General features: G+C 29.5%; 1 protein-coding gene and 1 long non-coding RNA gene across 2 annotated transcripts in view; one reads left to right on the forward strand and one right to left on the reverse strand.

Moving 5' to 3' along the window:
- The window catches only part of LOC108756627, an 18,085-nt gene extending 10,439 nt beyond the window's left edge, over positions 1–7,646 (forward strand). The window contains exon 3 of the long non-coding RNA XR_001939851.1: positions 7,635–7,646. This is a non-coding gene — a long non-coding RNA (uncharacterized LOC108756627). The remainder of the gene's footprint in view (positions 1–7,634) is intronic.
- Positions 1–21,925, reverse strand: part of LOC108756626 (probable ATP-dependent RNA helicase DDX56) — a 27,765-nt gene extending 5,840 nt beyond the window's left edge. The window contains exons 1-4 of the mRNA XM_018500582.1: positions 21,721–21,925; positions 5,747–6,190; positions 5,403–5,662; positions 5,073–5,265 (exon numbers count right to left, since the gene is read on the reverse strand). Coding sequence (XP_018356084.1) covers positions 5,073–5,265; positions 5,403–5,662; positions 5,747–6,190; positions 21,721–21,795 — 972 coding nt within the window. The 5' untranslated portion in view covers positions 21,796–21,925. The remainder of the gene's footprint in view (positions 1–5,072; positions 5,266–5,402; positions 5,663–5,746; positions 6,191–21,720) is intronic.
- Between the last annotated feature and the right edge of the window lie 688 nt (positions 21,926–22,613).

Here is a 22,613-nt window from a genome sequence, read left to right on the forward strand (position 1 = left end):
GTCAAAACACAAAACTTGTTTTCTATATGCCAAACTTATTTTAGGAATAGAAAGTAGACCAGTATTTGACTAGCTTTTACTACTTCAAAGAAAAGAAATATGCAAGATACGAATGATCCAAAGGTACGTAAGGATTAATCGTATTACCCGAGTACTTGTATCAGATTACGTTACCCGATAGGACACATATGTTACCTCGAGTAACTTATTCGCAGTTTTTTTTTTTTTTTTTCAATAAAATGCTATATTTTCATTAATATCAAATCTTTACTATCAACGATCATACATGGAGTAATCAAAATTTAGTATCATTAATCATGCTTTGTCGAAAAAGTTGCATATGGATGTGTCATTCCATCAGAAGATGAGACAAAAGCAGCTTGTAAAATATATGGCGACGCTTTATCGTACAATGGATCAACATCAATAATAAACAAACACAAAATTAAAATATAAACACAAATTATCTTCAACTCTTATAGATGATGGTGAATCCAGGTATAAAAGTTTTATCTTATGTAAATTAATAAATCGATAATTATTTATACAAATCTGTAAAGAGTGCATTTGTAAACTTGGGAAAAAGATATCGAGCATGATTGTTACATTTAATCATTCCGTTTCACTAAAAAAAAAATTTAATAAAAATTTTTAAAATAATTGTTTGAATAATCCTACATAATATTTATTTACAGTAAATAAATATATAATTACTCAAAATAAAAAAATTACACTTAAATCAAATTAATGATTCTTTTATCAGATAAATGTATGTTTACATTTAATAAATATTTATTTAGTAGTATTTAAACAAATATTTTTTAATTTAGTAATTTTTTTCAATATAGTTTTATGTAATTAGTGAGAATTGCGAAGAATATTTTTCAAATTCTCTGTATTTTTTGCTGGCGTTGAAGCCGACTCGTTAGAAGAAACCATCGAATCTCCAATTTCATTCGACATCTCTCATTTAAATTCTCAGCAAACACCACAAAAAAAGAAGCAAATAACAGAAAATCACTTCTTTTATGCGAAGCAAGAAAAAATTACAAGAGCCAAAGTGCGTATGATTGCAATGTATCAGTTGCCTCTTCCATTCGTACATAGCGATAGATTTATGGAATTTATGAAAATCATAAAACCAAATTACCGAGTTCCATATCCACAAGCTATTCGTGTACGCTTAGAGGTAGCTTATGACAAAATTAGAAAAGAAATCACAGAACACTTAATTAAGGCGTCTTCTGCGATCACTACAAACGATTGATTATCCAAAGCACAAGATGTATATTTATCCGTGACAGTTCATTTCATTAATTCTGAATGGACTTTGCATAATTTTACATTGGCCACAATAAAGATAGAAGACCGTCTCACAGCGGATAATATAGCTGCTACCTTGGAAATCAAACGAGAAGATTGGAAACTTAACGAAAAATTACTTACTTAATAGTACATGATAATTAGACTGCGGATATTTATGCAAAATATTTAACTGAATATTAATCATTGGACGTTTTTAGGAGTCGATCGTTATTTGTTAAAAAGTTATTAAAAAGTAAAGTAAAAAGATTGAGATTGCTATCTGTAAATGCAAAAAATGCATTTTATGCAAAATATTTAGTTAAGTATTTTGCATAAATATCCGCATCTAATGATAATACTATTATATAAAAGCTACGATCCGATTAATTATTAAACGATGTAAAATGTAGTATCAATTGCAGTGCACATACATTTACAATTATGCATTAAGAATGTCTTAGATAATGTACCTGAATATCGTAATATAAAAGCAAGCAAAATTGTTAGTCATTTTAAGCATTCAAAGAAGTATAGCATTAGTCATTTTAAACACTCAAAGAATTATAATAAAAAGTTTATTTTTTTATAAATAAATAATTTTTATTATAAATAAATTTTTATTATAAATAATTAAAACAAACTTTTTTTATTATATTATAGTTATAAAATACTCTTGAAACCATTCAATTTTTATTCTAGAAATTTTTTCCTACCTCTTATAGTTTCGAAAATATTCGCTCTAAAAGAGAAAAATCGATTTTTGGGGGGATTTTAAGGGGTGTTTTACGTCTTAAAAGTGCGTATGGGCACGTATTAAAAAAATACGTGTCGCTTATTTTTGTCTGGAAAACAACATAAAACTCATCAAAATCAGAGTGTAATACTTGGGTGGGTTTACTTGTAAGTTATATACCTGAGTGCCGAATTGGTCTATTGCTTATAACTTCGCTAATTTTATGAATTTCGATTTAAAATTTGCTGTACATATTTTTAACATATCATATTACAATATTCCGTAAAAAAAAAAACGATTTTTTTTAAACCAAAAAACGGAATTCTCCCCTTAAATCAAAATCAACTTTACCTTATCGAGTTACAAATTAGACATAATTTGGATCTACTAATATGATGGAAAGAAACATGAAGATGTATATAAGAGAATTCCATCCAATATCGCCAAGTCGCTTCGCGTCGAAAGTAATGCGCTTCTTAGCAGGAAGAAGATGGAGTGAAAGTCGCTTTGCATGGAAAGTTATATTCCTTGAATTCGTCCATCTTATACCTCTCTCTCTGTCAAAAGTTATCTGACTCTTCATGTATAAAGCAGGGAAATAAATACTAACTTTAACTGTTAATTACTTTTTAACGAGCGACAGTTAAAACCTGTTTGAGGTTACTCAAGATCATGATCTTGACAACATATGTCAAGGTGAGGGTCATTGAAGTTTAGGTCCCCTAATCGGCATTTTTACCCGCTATTTTACAAAACAAATATTTATTGCATACAGGAATACAAAAATATACAAATTTTGCAAGCAGAATATATTATATGTATAGATAATAACAAGTTAGATTCGTAACGTTTGAAATTTTTTAATATTAACAAAACAATATCCAATTAAATATAAATATTGATAGATATCTTATACAATAAAAATATATTAAAAATATAAAGAAAACATCAATAGTAACACAGACTCTTTATTAAACGATATCATAACTTAGTGTTAATTAAAAAAATTTGTGACTAATCAAGTTAAGTATAAATAAAAAAGTATATTTGCGAAACAAATATCTAAAAACTTTTATATGTATATTAACATTATTTAAGTTCCGACATAACTGAAACCTTTTTTTTAATTTCTTTGAATTATTTTATTATCAGTTTTCTAAAGTCTATTCTACATTGTGTTCTTTGTTTTCCGTTTCTTGGTTTTTGCGCCCTGCCCCTCTTCCCTCTTTGCAACTATTTTATCGACAATTATACAATATTTCTTGCTACGTGCTTCTTGTTTCTTTCGAAGTTTGTTAACTTTTATCGGGCGATATAAAACAAAAAACCCGATAAGAAGCAAAGAGACAAGATATAAAAAATAGCAAAAAAAGCAAGAAAGCCATAAAATATATATCTATTCTTGAATATCATCTTTTTGCGGCTATTTAAAAATCTTTAAATTTTTATTCTCCCTTCCTCCCACCCTTTGGAATCAAAAAGATAAAATCCAAGTTCGATTCTGCTTCGTTACCCCCACATTTTTCATTTTCTGCATCATTATTCACCAACATGTGAGAAATTTTCTTTCGAACGTAAGATTTAATTTTCTCCGCTTCTATATCTTTTTTTTTGCTATGAGAGAAATGATTTTCTGTTGTTCGTTTCTTTTTTCGCGGCGTTTCCTGAGAATTTGAATTAGATATTGATGGAATGGGAGATTCAATAGTTTCTTCTAATGAGCCGGGTTCAACGTCACCAAAACATACAAAGAACTTAAAAAATATTCTTCGCAATTCTCACTAATTACATAAAACTGTACTGAAAAAAATTTATTACATTAAAAAATATTTGTTTAAATATTTATGAAATGTAAACATACATTTATCTGATAAAAGAATCATTAATTTGATTTAATTTAATGTAATTTTTTAATTTTGAGTATATATTTATTTAGTTTAAGTAAATATTATTATGTAGGATTATTCAAACAATTATTTTTAAAATTTTTATTAAATTTTTTTTAATGAGACAGAATTATTAAATGTAACAATACTCGATATCTTTTTCTCAAGTTTATAAACGCGCTCTTTACAGATTTATATAAATAATTATCGATTTCTATCAATTCACATAAGAGAAAACTTTTATATCTGAACTCACCATTATCTTATAAGAGTTGAAGATAATTTGTGTTTATATTTTGTGTTTGTTTAATATTGATGTTGATCTATTGTACAATAAAGCGTCGCCACATATTCTACAAGCTGCCTTTGTCTCATCTTCCGATGGAATGGCATACATCTTTACGCAACTTTTTTAACAAAATATGATTAATGGCACTAAATTCTGAATACTCCAGGAAAGTGCGATCGTTGATAGTAAAGATTTAATATTAATGCGTGAAAATGGCATTTTATTAAGAAAAAAACAAAAAAACTACGTGTATCATCGAATAACGTAAATAATACGAGTACTCCGGATTAATACGGACACCCAGATAATGTGACTAATACAGGTACGCGAGTAGTACCCGCATGTTTCGGATAATGAGTACCTGGATATCCGGGTATCATTAACATTAATATGTATATACACACGTGTGTGCGTGCACGTGCGTGCGTGCGTGCGGGTGTGTGTGTGTGTGTGTGCGCGCGTGTGTGTGTGTGTACACGTATGTATAATTGTTAAAAGTTCAATAGTGCACGCGAAACGCGCGTCTGTGATGTTCTAGTATTAATAAAATTTCGAAAAAATTTTCCTCTCGGTGCTACATCACGAAAACCTTTAAAAATATCTTTGTTCTTGCTATTTGTCAAAATTGTGATGATAGACAAGATTGACATGATAGACAAAGTTGGAAAATGAATTTATGTTCAGCAAAAATAAACATATATTAAAAATAGCTCAAACTGTTCAAACAAATTTTTTCACAAAGTAATGTAAATAAATCGGTTGCGAAATTGTTTCATGTTTAATATTAAGTATAGTCAAATGTGTAATTTTGCGGTAAAATATAATAAAAAATTCTCTCCATGTACATGTATATTCTTACCTCTTCTAGCACTTTTTCATCCGATGCTATTATAATATCATAAGTGCCACTGTTAAATTGTGAAATCGCTCTACATCTTGAAGTTGCTGGTAACTCGGAATTTAAAACACAAGTTGGAATGCCAAACTGCTCTAAGAACAATTTCAATTTATAGCATCTATCCACAGTATGTACAAAAATTATAGATTTGCCCCTGAATGAAAAATAAAAACACATAATATTTTTGCAATGATTCGTAAATATTATTTTCTATTCAAAAATATTATATACTCGTACTTTAGGATATGTACAGTATACAATATTTACTAAACTTATCTATATGTAAGATACCTAATTAAATGTAATTTTAATAAAGCATATAAAATGGCAGCTTTATCATTTTCTTCTGCAGCCAAAGTATAGTGAGCCAATTGTGTAGGAGGAGCTAATGGTGGCTCTTCTAGCTTTAAAATTGCAGGATTGTGAAGAATTAATTTTTTTAAACTTTGAACATCTTCAGACAATGTAGCAGATGCTAAAACTGCTTGATATGCCATTGGTAGATAAGCTAATACAGCTTTTAAATCCTTTTCGTATCCAAATGAAAACAGCTGTAATAATCAATGTTATAATTATGTATTAAATGAATCTGACTAAATTTAATTTGTAATGTTTGTAACTTCTATACTACATACCAAATCAGCTTCATCGATTATTAATGTATCGAGACTATGTTTCAGCATTAAATTTTTTGCTTTTAAATGCTGTAGCAATCGACCTGGTGTAACCACAACAATATCTGGCATATCTCTCAGTAAAAATTTTTGCGCATTTAAATCCGTTTGTAAACTAAGATCAACTGTTCTAACTTCCCTACAGCATTTTGTCGTTAGGCTCACGATAACATCATGAATTTGCCTGCACAGTTCCTTACTAGGTGCGATGATTAGGCCCTTGATCTCCTGTTTCTCTTGTATCCGTTTGTTCATCAATATTTTCTGAATAAGCGGTACTACAAAGGCGGCAGTTTTACCCGAACCTGTACGAGCCTTGATTAAGAGATCCTTTCCTTCCAGTAACAAAGGTATCACTTTGTCTTGTATTAATGTAGGTTCCGTCCAACCTAGTTTCGTGATAGCCTATATAATTTAATTATTATATTTAACAAAATTAAAGGACTCTTATTATACAAAATAAATAACAATAAATAAAGGGCAAAGTAAAAATCAGCACGTTTCGTTTTTAAAAAATAGTCATCTAATTAAAAGAATAAACTACAAATAAAGAAAAATAAAATCGAAGAAAGTAATAAAAATAAAACTTGTAACCGAAACTTGTAACGGAATTTTTATTTATTTCTTATCTTTTATTCTTTATGTATCTTCTATTTTTATTTTTATTACTTTCTTCGATTTTATTTTTCTTTATTTGTAGTTTATTCTTTTAATTAGATGACTATTTTTTAAAAACGAAACGTGCTGATTTTTACTTTTGCCCTTTATTTATTGTTATTTATTAATTAATATAATTTTTTAATTTATATTTCTCAGATTATTCTTATACTTGTTGCTTTATACATTTAAAAAATTTTAAGAACTTGCTATTATGACATATTTTGATATTTTTATTCATTGATTATGAACTTAACTTTTGAATTCGTCACGGTTTAACCGTTTAAGTAGATACCAGAGATAATTGACGAAATAATGCAAGAAATAAGCGTTCAAATAAGTTCTACAATAGCTTAATTTCCTTAACCCTCAATTACATGTTTCGTTTTAGAATCTTAGAGTCATATACATGTCTGGACCCAAGTCACCCATGACATTTTTGACTGGCTCCGTAATTATCATAAATCTCAATAGAAAATATTTTTCTTTAATGAAATACCAGAATGTATAGAATCGAGATATCAAAACATAAAAAGGTTTTGATAATAATGAAAAAAGTTATGCCAAACAATATTAAAGAACAATTTGTGAAAAAAGTGCAATAATCAGTTTTCTTCAAAAAATCTTATCCTTATGATAAAAAAAGATATAAATAAAAATAATTAAAGCAGTTACATGAACAGATGCATTGAACAGTAAAAATTACTAGCTTTATCCAGGATTGATCAAAATCATTTTTTTTTTCAAAACATTCAGTTTTTTTTTATTTAAAATGTGTTTTTATGTTTTATATATTTTAGCTGTTTTAAACAGTTTTAGAAAAAATCATGTTTAAAATAAAAAAAAAACGTTTTATAATATAAAATGTATATAAAACATGTATAACATATATTTATTAACAACGAATGACAGGATCGAAAATTTTCAAACTAAACACATTGAAATCAGCGCCTTATCGGTCACAATAAGATGTTGAACTACTGACTTAATATACATTCAATAAATATATTTATTATATTTTATATTAAAGTCTGTATTCATAATCCATTCTCTTAATCTCAAGATCGTCTCAAATAATGATATCAAGCATACACTACATACGCACATATATGTGTATGTATGTGTATTGTATATACTATAGATACGCAAATATCTGTATATGTTTCATATGTCTATAATATCTATATGAAAGAAATAAATTTTATTATATTACATACTCAGATTAAAATTATTTAATAGTTTAATCAAATTTAATATTTCACAAATTTATAAATATAGTAGAGAAGTATTATGGCTAGCATAGATATTGTGACTCCTCTTTATATCTTCGCTGTTATGTAGCAAATCCTAAGGATTATTTATAAAATTATTTGTTAAATAGTTCGCCATTATATGATTCTAATAATGCTATTATGACAATGCTCAATAGCACTTATTATAACGCATTTTAAAGTATTTTGAAACGTTTCTGAGATACATTTTAGCACTTAATAACACCTACTTCCTCATTTTTCTTAAACTTGAGCGTATTATCACATGAATATGTGTATTTGAGTAGTGTTGTTTGCTATTTAACATTTTTAACTGTATATTTTGAGTTATGCAAATTTAATCAATAGCATGACATTTCGCTAATGTGCTCCTTTATGTGTATTGATTATTCACGGCCTTTTTTTTAAGATTTTTATATCAAAATAATTATTCCTTGAACTAATTGTAGTTCTAATATTAATCTATAGTTTACGTTATTAGATTTTTAGTGCCGAGGTGCCTATATGTACATAAAGTTATATGTATATATATATATATTGTATATATATATATATATATATATGTATATGTATATTTGCATACATGCATACATTTTGCAATACTCTACTTTTTTGTTAATTTTGTAATCAAACTGCTGTTTTCTAAAAACTAACTTTTTATGATTATTTTTATGGAAGACCATTATCATCCATGTTTCTCTTTGATTCGCCATTATGCAATGTCGCCACATTTTTATTAATAGTGTCCTAACAAATATTTTTTACATGTAAGTGGATATAATAGAAAATTCAGACAAATGTTTTTAATAATTCTCTAATTTTCGTTTCTTTTGAATGACTGCACAGCAAATCTGACAATCTGATGAGCGATGTGATTCTACGTAGTGACGCAATGCATATGACTTCGGTTTTACTTTATGTAAGTTTTATATTATTATTGTATAATGTAATAATTTTGATAATTATTGAGCTATTCATTATATAGCTAATTTGGCATTTGGATAAAGAAGAACGAATTAATTTGTCAGGAATCATCAACTTGGAATTTGTGTTAATTATATAATTTCAATTTATATTTTATATTGATAGGGACTGAAATTGAAGGATTTAAGCGTATATATTTTATTTGTTACATTCACATGAAAAATAAAGAATTTTTGTGCATCTGAATAGCTGATGTAGGCTCTGATGAGTTTTTTACATTTTTCACCAATAGTGTCCTAAGTAATAAATGTTTCGTAATTTTGTGTTCAGAATTCAACAACATTTTAACAAAATGTAATTATCAAGTTTTAAACTTAAATATTCATTATTAACCAAGTAAACCAATTATCATGTAAAATGTAACTGGGATGCCTTCTCCTCTACTAAATAATATTATATTAAAAACACACAAAGAAAACATTTTAAACATTTGTTTTAAATTGTTTAAAAAAAAAGCATGTTTAATCTGATGTTTAAAATATGTTTTAAATATTTGTTTAAAAAAAAAGTTTTAAACAAAACAACCATATAATTGGATGTTGAAATTTTTTGCAGATAAAAGTAACATCACGGTAGCATTAGAAAAAGATAATTATAAATATAGACTGAAAGAAGACTAGAACTACAAGATACAAATATTGTACATATAAAGTTATTGTTAAAAATCCTATTAAAAAACTCATAACTTCTTTGATAATTTGCTAACAAGATAGAAGAAAAACAACTGCATCAATAATTCAATTTATAAATAATTACATTGCATTGATGGGTTACTTCCGAGAGCTTATAGAGTACCAAAAATATACAAAACCCGACAGTCCTCTTAGAATTATCATTTCTTCGATAGACAGTCCGTCTTTAGCCGGGTTCGTATCATGTATCACAATGTCACACAATATTATATAAACAAAAGCAGAGAATCATATAAAAAAACAGCTTTCAATTAGTTGATAAACTAAAAGAAATAATAATTGAGGACGATTACAAATTAATATCATTAGACATAATATTGCTCTTTGCAAATGTCTCTATAGAATTAGCTATGAATTCTGTTAACGACAATTGGGAATTTATTTCGAATAAATGCGGTCTGCCGAAAGATGAACTTTTGACAGTAGTCAGATTTATTCTTGACTCCACGTTTTTTATTTTTAACAACACTATACGAGGTCTGTTCAAAAAGTATCGCGAATTTTGTGTTTATTTTTTGTGTAGGTAATATTCCTTATTGACCGTTCCGATTGGCCAATACTATTTTCTTCACTTCATCAATGTTTTCGTCTGTTGTTGACGTGCTCGGGCGTCCGGCACGCTCTTCGTCGTTCACATCTTCTCGGCCCTCTGAGAACATTTTGTACCACCGATAAACGTTGCTTCGGTCCAAGGTAGCTTCACCATATGCCACAGTCAACGTCCGCGCACTTAATTTTGTTTTTCACACAAAATTTGATACAGATTCTTTGATCCATTTTTTGGAATAGGCAAAAATCGAAGACGAGCCAAAACACGTGCAAACAAAGCAGCTGTCAAAAATTAACTGAACATTCAAAATGGCCGAACTTGTCGGCATAAGTGAGAGACATGAGTACCAACATAACGCCACAAAAAAATCGAAAATCGAATATACGTAACCCGCGGAAATTCAAAATTCGCGATACTTTTTGAACAGACCTCGTATATAAACAGAGCTTCGGCATATCCAAGCTTGGGCTCTCCGATATCACTCATCATTGCAAATCTGGTATTGCAGAGATTAGAACATAATGCATTATTGTCATTTAACAACCAGCTACCGTTCTTTTATCGATATTAGACGATTTATACATCGATTTATGCACCCCAACATCTCAAATTCTTTTCTACAATGTTTTAATTCGTTTCATCCTCGTCTTCAGTTCACGTTAAAAGTTAGAGATGATTCGTTACGTTTTTTAGATGTCATTACCATAAAAAGAGAAAAATTTTTAAATTTTGATTGACATCATAAGCAAACTTTTTCGAACAGATATTTAAAAGATTATTCTAACTATCCGATCTCTAAAAAAAAAAAGGCACCATCATAAGTTTAATAGACAAAGCAATATTATCGGATATAGAATATTATACAAAAAATTTAGAACTTATTATCAACATCTTAATTGAGAACAATTATTCACTAAAATTTATATTCGGCACCATTAACAAAAGAATTTTAAGTCTTTTGCAACGAGAAACTGAAATATTAAGATCTTCTAAGATTGAAAATTCAGATAACCAAACCTTATGGTTCAGTCTCGTTCATTTCTTCAATTACAGAAAAATTCAACACAATTTACACAATTTACAAAATTCAACAATTAGCACGGACACCAAAGTTTCTTTCTACAGTTCCAACAAATTACATAAATTCATAAAAGTCCAAAAGAATTCTTTCCTCCACTCATTTAAGAGTAATGTAATCTATAAAATCTTTGCAGACTGCAATGTAACGATTTTCATATTATTTAAGACTTTTTTCAATACGTAGAGTATTGTAAAAAGTCGATAATTGCAATAATTATAAATATTGTCACATAAAATTTCTATATATTACAATAATTATTTATTTTTTTCAATTATTAAGATATTGTAAAAATTCATTACTTTTTTCAATTGTTCGATTTATCGTAAAAATATATTTAATTAAATATTAATACTTTTTAAGTATTTTTTTGAACAATTTTAAGAGGATGCTAGAATATCCTGTTTTAAGTGTGATAATTTTCATTTACTCGTTTCTCTTAATTGCACTTACAGATTGAAAAGTCCTTCTGCAATTAAAGTATCGATAACAACACTCATCAGCAACAATTTAATACAAAAAACGAAAGAAAATTAAAAATTATGGCTTTTCACCGGTTTCCGCAGTCGATTCGTCACAATATGTGCTCCATATGAGAATTTCAAACCTTGCACGTTTAAAATAAGTAGCTGGCGCCCTACAAAAAAAACCTCAAAAAACAATACAAAAAAAATACTATGCTTGTAGAAATGAGTTAAGAGCTTTAGTATAAGAGAACAGAGTCTACAAAAATTTTATTTGCTACAAATAAAATTGATATAGTCATGACACCGAGCACTATTTTAATTCCTCGATATTGAAACAGCGCTGTTATCAAATGTGCCTCGCTGGATCACTGAAGCGATCAGAATTATCGACCTATTCAGGTCGTAACAAGCTTCTTAGGTTCTAGTTAACAATTTTCCTACAGAAAAATGTAATGATTAGAGATGAAATGTAATAATTAAAGCTGAAATGAGATTATGAAATTAATTAGATTGAAAATGTAATAAGAGAAACGCAATGATTAACTTATTGGAAAATTTTCCAAAATTAAAGTAAATCTTATATTTGTGGAACCTAATACATACATGTTTTCATCCCTGAGCTAAGATAGTAATGTAGGAAACGAAATAAAAATGTCAATAATTATCGATCCAATTTCCTGTATGATCAGTTTCCTGTATTAAGGAGTTACGCCACCCTGAAATTTTCAAAAAATGGATTTTGTTTTTTTTGCTTGTTTTTTTTGCTTGTTTTGTGTTTTTTGTTGTTTATTTTGAAGCCTGAAATGTCAGGAACATTTTAAGATTGGACCGGTAAAAATATTTCAAATATAGAGAAAGTTATGCGCGTTATGCGAGACAAGGCTCGCATAACTATCGCCGATATCCAAGAAGCCACAAAAAATGCCCGAAAACTAAGAAGAGCTGCTCAAAAAGAGTCAGCGGACATTACTGCCGCCATTGAAGGAGTCGTGTATGGCCCTGGAATTGCGGACTAAAAAGGTAAAGCAAAAAAAAATCGATTTTTAAGGTATACAATTTTATTTTATTTTCCGTTTTACTCGAAACTGTATTTTTTGAAACGGTGTCACGATTATCTCGGAAACTATCCAACCGATTAATTTGAAATTTATATGGTATCTTCTTTACGATATTATCTATCGTGTAGCATACGGATTTTTTGATATATTAAGTTTTACAACTTTTATGAATGTTTTAAATAACAAATTCAGGGCTAAAAACAACACAAAATTTTCAAACTGCTCCCATTTATCGAAAAAAATTTTTTGTTCAAATTCCGTATGCTACACGATGCGTATTGCATTAAAGTTTAAAAAAAAATTTTTTGTTTTTTTTTCAGATGAAAAATGTCGTCAGTGGACGTTACACCACCAAGGGCGCCTTCAAAAATCAACCCGGACCAAAATACGCCTATCTTAACCAATTTTCAGAATTTTGAACTGATTTTTTTTTTACATACTTTTAAAAGCATGTACAATTTGAAAATAAAAAAGAAAAAAATTAATTTGCGGTATCAGCGCCAAAAAAAATTATTGAAATTGAACGTGTTTTTAGTCCCGTCAGGGTGGCGTAACCCCTTAACTCAGAGGATGCATCTTATACATTGAAAATGAAAATCTGTAATATCGACCTTGATCAAGTTCAGCCGTCATTTCAGCATTCCTTTAACCCGTGCCACCATGGCACGGGTAGGCAGAAAAACATATTTGTAGATAAAATTTAGCCGATGTTCTAATTCCTAATCAATTTTAAAGTTTTTTTTAATTTGCTCAAAATTGAATGAGCTAAAAGCCTATTTTGCGTAATTTTGATTACAGTCTAAAATAAAAGTTGCTAATCCAATTAAATGAATAAAAAAAAATCAAAATTATACAATAACGAATATTAGATCAACAATTTTTAACTTGAACCGTAATCAAAATTTATGCGAAATGGGCTTATAACTCAAGATTTAATTTCAAGCAAATTAAAAAAAAAATCTTTAAAATTGATTAAGACAGTCCTGCCAAGTTGTTAATCTATTTTGCTTATTGTCATTCCTACTCTTTTTGTTTCATGATACAATATTTAGAGAAAACCTAAAACGCTCGAGTTTCAGGGATGATATTAGCCGTAACTCATACAGGGCACTATAGGGCTATAGAACTTTGAAATTTATTATTTTATTGCCTCACATTCATTGTTTACACATTTTTATTATTATTACTATTATTGTGTTAAAAAGTCAAAAGTAACACTTCAAAGTAGAACACGTATGCTAATTGAGATTGCATACTAAAAAAAATATCAAAAAAATCATTTTTAATAAATAAATTGAATTTCTAACATCATAATAATAATTATAATTATAATTATTGGAAGTATAAATAAGTTTCCGCCGTTTGACAAACAATGGCGCTACCAATATGTTATAGTTAAAATTGTCAGCTGTAAAACGTCATATCGTAAGGTTGGACATCTGGCAAGAAAATAACCTTGAAATATTAGCGATTTTGCATTAGCATCTTATATCTTTTTTCGTATAAAAATGTCGAGTTTTGAGCCGAATAAGCATCATTTGCGGAACTTTTGATTTACTTCTTTAATTTGAAGAAATCTGCAGCTGAGGCGCATCGATTGCTTGTAGAAGCATATGGTGAGGCTGCCTTAAGTGAGAGAAGTTGCCGTGAGTGGTTTCAGAAGTTTAAGAACGGTGAATTTGACGTCGAAGACAAAGAATGTAGCGGAAGGCCGAAAGTGTACGAAGACGCGGAATTGGAAGCATTATTGGATGAAGATTCGTGCCAAACGCAAGAAGCACTTGCACTTACATTAGGAGTGACTCAACCAGCAATTTCACATCGCTTAAAATCGTTGGGAATGATTCAAAAGCAAGGAAATTGGGTTCCATATGAACTGAAGCCGAGAAACGTTGAACGCCGATTTTTCACATGTGAAATGCTGCTTGCCAGGCATAAACGAAAGGGTTTTTTGCACCGTGTAGTCACTGGTGATGAAAAATGGATCCACTACGATAACCCAAAGAAGAAGAAATCATGGGGACCACCTGGCCATGCTTCAACATCGACAGCCAAGCCGAACATTCATGGGAAAAAGCTCATGTTGTGTATTTGGTGGGATCAGCTAGGTGTCGTTTATTATGAGTTGCTCAAACCGAACGAAACCATTACTGGGGCTCTCTACCGAACACAATTGATGAGATTGAGCCGAGCACTCAAGAAAAAACGCGCCCACTACTACTCCAGACACGACAAAGTTATTCTTCTGCATGATAATGCTCGTCCACATGTTGCGGCGCCGGTCAAAACCTACTTGGAAACACTCAATTGGGAAGTTTTACCCCACCCGCCGTATTCACCAGACATTGCTCCTTCTGATTACTACCTGTTTCGATCGATGGCGCATGGCCTGTCTGAGCAACACTTCACATCATATGAAGATACCAAAAATTGGGTCGATTCGTGGATAGCTTCAAAAGATGAAGCGTTTTTCCGACGCGGTATCCGTATGCTGTCAGAAAGATGGGAAAAAGTAGTGGCTAGCGATGGACAATACTTCGAATAAAACATTAGGTACCGTTCTTTCACAATAAATGCCAAATTTTTGATAAAAAACGGTGGAAACTTATTTATACTCCTAATAATTATAAGAATTTGTTAACAGTGAATGTGAGGCAATATGTTTCAAAGTCCTACAACCCTATAGGGGCCCTGTATGAGTTATAGCTAATATCATCCTTAAGTTCGAAGTTTTATATCTCCAGGCAAGGTCTAAGGGCTGCCGCACACAAAATTCCGCAACAGAGTGACCGTAAAACGTAAACTTAAATTGATGAGCTAATCAGAATATTGCTTTAGGTTTACCTAATCTATCGGAAATAAAAATAACAGTAAACTTATTCATAATCTCGTAATAAGGCGAATTTCAATCGATTAAAACTCGCCTTATGGATAAGTTTACTGTTATTTCTATTTCGGTTAGATTACGTAGATCTAAAACAGTATTCTGATTGACTCATCAGTTTAAATTTACGTCTTATGGTTACTGTTACAGAAATTTTGTCTGCGGTAACCCTAAATATTATGAAATAAAAGGAGTGAGGATAACGATAAGTAATATATCAAAAAATGTACAACTCGGCTGTAAGCCAGGGTTAAGAATTAGATTATCAGCAAAATTTTTCCGACTTCTGTACGGACTTTGAAATTGATTAATATTTCACTTTTAAATAGGAATTATTTTAATAGTCTTTTGACAAGTTGATAGCTATTATATTCCTGTAAACTCCATGAAAATAAAGGATGTTAAAAAGTGGCCGAGTTTTACCCACAAAGGTGTATAAGTAAAAAGAATAGCATTTTTTTATAGATTTCAATCTCCTGAATACAATATTAACAAAAAGTTCGAGATCAATAATAGGGAACACCTTGAAAATTGAGCATGAACATGACATATTTAAACAAAGGGTATAGCAGGATAAGGAGGTGATTTCAGGCCCTAGCACGTAATCGATTGTTACAGAGGACAAAATTAACACACTGATAAAAGAATATTTTGTGCAAAGTTTCATCCCAAAAGAGCCACACCGTTTCGAGATATCGAAAATATGATTTGCATTAGTATTTTTTTCTCCGTTAAATCTAAACGGATCTTTACAAAAAAAATCATGGATATAAAGGGTATCAAAAAGATTACAGTAAGAATTTTTTTGTCATCCTTGACTCAAAATTCTATTTTTTTTAAATTCAAGAATTTTTGAAATTGCATTTTTTATATGAATTTTTTTATCACTTTTAAAATAATTCAGCAGCTAAATCTTATCATAAATTATATTCGTGATTTTTTTCATTATTTACTTCTATATTTTAGATATATTGATTTATTATTGTGTATTATTATGCAATTCTATCATGATAATGTAATTAACAAACAATATATTATATATATATATATATATTATAATGAAGTACTTATATACCTAATAAAAAATTAAATATACTCTTAAAAAGATAATACTTCTAAAATCCTATTTTTAAGTTCATTCATTTTCATACTGTTTATTTTTAAACAAATTTCACTTTCATTTTATTTGTATTTATTTCTGTTATCATGCTTCTTTAATTTATTCATTATAAAATCATTGGCTTTCTCCCTCTGCGTTCAGCAAAAGATTTATTTTGCAATTGTTGGAAGTTTTCTTCGCGCTGATTGAATTATATTTTTAGATCTAGAGGAATGGTTTTATTTCGGCAGACATTCTGCTAAACGCACCTATTATTATATGTACAATTTCAGTTTAACACTTCAGGTTGTGTTTCAAAATTTACTATCAGTATTGAAAAATAGTTTACGTTACGTGTACTATAGATTTTCAATACTGGCAGTAAATTTTGGGACATAGTCTCAGAGTGATAAAACTATATAGTATACGTTGTGTGCGCTATAGATTTACAGCACTGATAGTGAATATCGGATCACACCCTTTGTTTTACAATTCACATTTGAAAATTCACGCGCGTTTTGATGTGTTTCCGATTTTGTCTCATTCGCGTTCTGTTATTATAGGTACTCTGGTTGGAATGGCTCGTGAAAATGTACCTTTAAGGAAGTATCAAATTACAGGGCATTCTGCAATAGTTCCAACACCCAGTTGCGAATTGCGGAGTGACAAATTGCCAGTCACAAGTTGTAAATCATTGGAACACCTAATCTACATTTGGATGTCGAAAGTTGCGAATTGTATAGAAACAACTAACCAAAAAATGGAATGTCTGTTATTATTTACTGTCGAAAAATCAAAGAGGATTTGTTGAAGTCAGTTATGTGTTAAATATTCGAGATGTTACTAAACAGAAGGCAACATTTAAAGCGTTTGCAGAACCATGACTCTCATAATTTCGCTCTTCGCGCTTTTTGAACACAATATTTGATTGACTAAGGCCGTAAACTCTCCAAGAAGCAAATTGTTCTTCAGCCTTGAACTCCTATTTTTAATGTGAATATAGAGATGAACATCTTTTTTGATAATATTTATCAATTTTCAGAATCATAAAATTGAAATCAGGAAGCATTACCTATATAGTACAGGATCCGGCAAAATGATCTCCCACATTTTAATCTTTAATAAAAACGCCATTGTAAATGCTATTTAGATTTTATTTTTATTAACTGAAAATGTATGCTATGCCATTTGTTTTTATTGAGTTTTGAAAATTACAGAGTCCAAGTGGCAACCATTTTTTTCGATACACATTCGAAGCTGAATTTCTAAAAGTTTCCATCACTCGAGCAGTAATTTGAGGCGATATTCCTGTATTCTGGGTCTACCAGTTGATTTTCTTTTTAAGGCTGAACCTGTAGCTCTAAAATTTGAAACCCACAACAGTATTGTTTTGCGATCTGGAACTGGAGCATGTCTACCAAGCGCGAAGTGAGTACGAAAAGTTCTTTGCGTCGTAATCACAGATTCGTTATTTTTCATAAATGTTTCGATAACGAAGGCACGATGCTCGCCCGTCCAATTCATGACGACAACTGAAATGGCAAGGCGCGAGCTACCAATCGACTACGCTAAGCTCCCCCTCTCTTCAGTGATTCGGGCACAGTGGCGGTGCAAAATGTGGGAGATCATTTTGCCGGACACTGTATAATTATCATTTAATTGACATCATATAGTCAAAATATAATAAAAACAATAATTCTTGTAAAGAGTCATTAAAGAGAATTTATTATAATTAATATAATTAATCAAAAAAAGTTGAAACTTATTAAACTGAATGTTAAACTGATTATTTAAAGAATCAATATATGATTAAGACTTACAAAAAACAAGAAATCATTACAATAAAACTTGACGGTTAAACGCAATTGTTAAAATTACATGTAAAACAAAATATCGTTATATTAAACGTCTGATTTGATTGAACGCAAATATTAAAATGACCAGCAATAAACATAATGAGCGAGAAATGAAACCAAGATTAGTGAAATCTATTTACTTTCGTTGAACATGTGTTTTAATAAACAATTGTAAGACTCATCTACTCTATGTCTTTTTTTGAGTTAATGCCTTTATTCTGTTTCTTGATGTATAACATCTTAGAAATCATCCTTCTGTTGTAGTTAGCTTCAATGTCTATGATTCAGAATATGTGATTCAGTGATAACAAAGTGTCTAAAGGAGTCCCATCTTATGTTGCTTTTATGTTCATTAATGCACGTCTTCAATTGTCTCTTCGTTTGCCCCACATAAGATGCTGAGCAATCTTCACAATTAATCTTGTATATGACATTTTGATTCTGAAATTTATCTAATTTATCCTTATATGAACTCTAATAAAAGAGCTTAATTTATTTAAAATTTTATGTCCAATAGCAAAGATTGCCTTGCTGAAAAAGGAAGTGACAGAGTTGAAAACTTTTGGTACCTATATATGGTACTGCAAACAATTTTTTGACATTTTTATTTTTATTTTCAGTGTTTGAGACCAAATTGTCATCATCTTGTGAATCATTATGATTAATATTATGTATTATTTTGTTTTATTCTTTTATTGATGCAACTGAAAATCAAGGACAATAGATAGCAATTATTTAAAAATATGTTGATCGCTAACTCAAGATTCTTTTCATGAAAGGTAGGGTGTGAGAGAAGGATTGTTCTATCAGCAATATTATAAGTGGAATAAATTTTGTGAGAAAGAGAATGATGACAAAAAAGAATAGGTTGCCGGAAAGTTTTTTATAGTCTCAATCAATAATGATCTTATTGTTTTCTCTTTTAAGAAAATCTAAAAAACTGAGAAATCCATTTTTTTCAATTTCCAATATAAATTGTATTATTTCATGGACATTGTTGAAGATGGTCAAAATGTTGTCAATTTGGTGCAATCAGAACAATGTCGTCCACATATTGCATATAAATTGTGTAAATAAAACTCAAAGAATTTAATGCTATGTTTCTTCCAAATCTCGCAGTACCAACTTAGCTAAGATAGAAGATAAGGTTGAAAATTTTTCTTTTCGTTCAACAATAAAATTTACACCCATGGTGTGCCGAAAGTTTGCTGGTAAATTTTATTGTTAAATGAAAAGAAAGTCAATGAGAAAATAAATTTTAGAATTTCTATAAATTCATTTAGTGGAATGTTCGTTTTTAAAGAAATTTATTGTCACCTTCTTTCAATACCGTTAATTGCGAGAGGAATTTAGAGGAATGTTTGTGAACATAGAAATCACGTCCAACAAAATCAAAACAGAATTGTCTATTTCTACTTCAAGTAATTTATAAACTTTGAAACTATTATTAGCCTATTTTGGATTTTTCTCTACACTTGATGCAATGATCGAGTGTAAATATACTGCTATAGAATATAATGCTGTGTTAACGAAAGAAACAATAATTCTGAAAGAACAGTTTTCCTTGTGGATCTTGGGAAGGCCATAAATCCCAGGTAGAACAGAATCACTGAAATATAAAGAAAAGTATACTTTTCTTAAAATTAAATCCTTATCAAACCAACTTTTTAAGGTTACATTTAATTTCTTTTTAATTTTGTTAATAAGATTGTAATCAAACAATAGCTTAAGTACAATATTTCTATCTGCATCTTCAATCCTTTTAATAATCTTGTTTATTAATCGCAACGGTTACATTGCCTTTTTCAGCCTTAGTAACAAGAATGTCAGAATTCTCACTATAAAATTGTTTAGTAACTTTATATATATTCAATAAATAATTTAAAATTTTTTTCTTTTCCACTTTCTTATGTTTCCACTTTCTAATATTTAGAAATTACAACATCTCTAATCTTTAAGTGTGTTATCTTCTTTTGGTTGTGTTGTTAAAATACGTGATGTTCAAATCATAATGTTCAAAATCTTTAACAAACTCAAATATTAAAAATTCTTTGTTGATATAAATTGGTAAGCTAAAATTACTACTCAACTGTAATAAACAAGAAACTTCTGTAGGCAAATCTATTTTTTTCAGAAAGATTTATGAACCATTTATCATTTAAAATGTGAGAAAAATCAAATTTAAAGTGTTTAAAATCAGTTGAGATTAAATTAATACGTGAAATTAAATTTTGGTTATTGTTAGTCTGTTCTTCACTTATGTTGAACGTAAGGTTTCCATTAAGAGGGTTTGAATAGCAATGATAGGTAATCGGAGGGACATATTTATCAATATTACCTTCCTTCTCATTCAACAACCATTGAAATTTCTTTTTATGTATATACATTCACATTAAAAATAGGCATTCAAGGCTGAATTTGCTTCTTAGAGGATTTATGGCTTTGAAATGTTTCTTTACAACGAATTTTTCAACTGTTAATAACATAATATTAATTTTTCCGATATATTGTTTAATTTAAATTTTATTATTTGCTGAAGAAGAACCTGTGTACTCTGAAATGTACTATATGTTCTTCGAATAATAAATAATGAAATATTGTTAAAAATAACTTTGTTCTGCTCAATTACAGATATGTCTCTTTATATTATTGCTTTGCAAAAAAACGAGCGTTTAGAATAAATTTCATATAGCTTAAATAATAACTTATTGTAAAAAGCCTATATATATATTAGTAATATAAGTTGGCTGTTGGCCAACTTCACCTATTTACGATTTAATGATAATAGGCTTTCCGCAATAAGCTGTTATTTAAGATTTAAGTCTTAAATCATAAAAAATTACTCAATCACGATCGAATGTGAAAAGAATAATCGATTATAATCGGTCAATTTTTTATAGTTTAAGACTTAAAACTTAGGTAATAACTTATTATAGAAAGCCTATAAGATTTAGGACTACTAAGTACAGAGTAAAATCAGTTTGATAGATTTCCTAACCTAATAGTCGTCAATTTTAATGCTTATGCCCGTTTCCACCAATGTAGATTAACTTTAATCTCGGTTTAACTTACTCTTTGTCTTTTTCTAATTCTAAAGATTAGAAAAAGACGAAGAGTAAATTGAACCAAGATTAAAATTAATCTACATTGGTGGAAATGGGCATTAATATCTCGATTCGCAGGGCAAAGCAACACTTTTTTCTGATAGTTTATTTCGTACAAAAACGCAAAATGACCTTAATTTCATCAAAATCGATAAGCCCGTCTCCTTCATATTTATCAAATATTTGAACTAAATACAACATATCGTTTTACTAGACTGTAATGAATTAGCTTTACCTTTAGTATCCTGTCATCCAACTCAAGTTCGTGAAATTTTTTTAATTTTGGTTCAATTTCTTCATTCAATTCCATCTCGTTCGTAGATATGTTTATAAACTATTTAGATCTTATTATTAATTACAAACATTTCATATTTTCGATACTCAATCGTTAATACACACGTGTTTAGGCAGAGTGAAATGAGAGATCTGAGAGAGGACATGACGGCCTTTTTTTTATCTGTAACCGCAAAATGCTGCCGCGCACTACTGCTCTCTGAAAAAGTGGATGTAAACTACATAGCAAGATCCACTTTTCTGAGGATACATGCATACGTTCACTTTTCAAGGTTACAGATGATAAATCGATATTTGGTTCGTATAATCGTGCTACATTCACAAACTGTGAATCAGAAATATTCATTTCTCCAATCTTAAACTACGTATACACCTAGCGAACGAACACCGAACGCAAATGTTCGGACATTCGTGTTTATGTTCGTGAGCAGATTATTCTTTTTCTTGATTGCACCGAATACTAGCATTCGACGTTCGGTGTTCGTTGCACATAACAATTAAACTTGTGCAACTTTTATGTAATAAAAATAACAACAAAAAATTTTTGCGTTTACTGTTCGCTTGGTACATGCGCGTAATATTTGAAAGTATTAACATCCAAGTCAGAAAAAATAATGGAATTGACATCGAATCGACGTCGATTATAAATATATATGATAAAAAATCAAGAATTTAATCATGTATGAGTCAAATATTTATGTTAATAATAGCAAATTTATATCAATTATCGATAATGTCAGCGTTCTTCAATTACCTCCGGGCCCTTTTCATACCGCTGAAAATTTGCTCAGGATTGACGGTCTTTAATAATATCTCGTCGGTGATAGGAGTTAA

Source organism: Trachymyrmex septentrionalis, unplaced genomic scaffold, assembly GCF_001594115.1.
Source record: "Trachymyrmex septentrionalis isolate Tsep2-gDNA-1 unplaced genomic scaffold, Tsep1.0 scaffold129, whole genome shotgun sequence".
NCBI lineage: Eukaryota > Metazoa > Arthropoda > Insecta > Hymenoptera > Formicidae > Trachymyrmex > Trachymyrmex septentrionalis.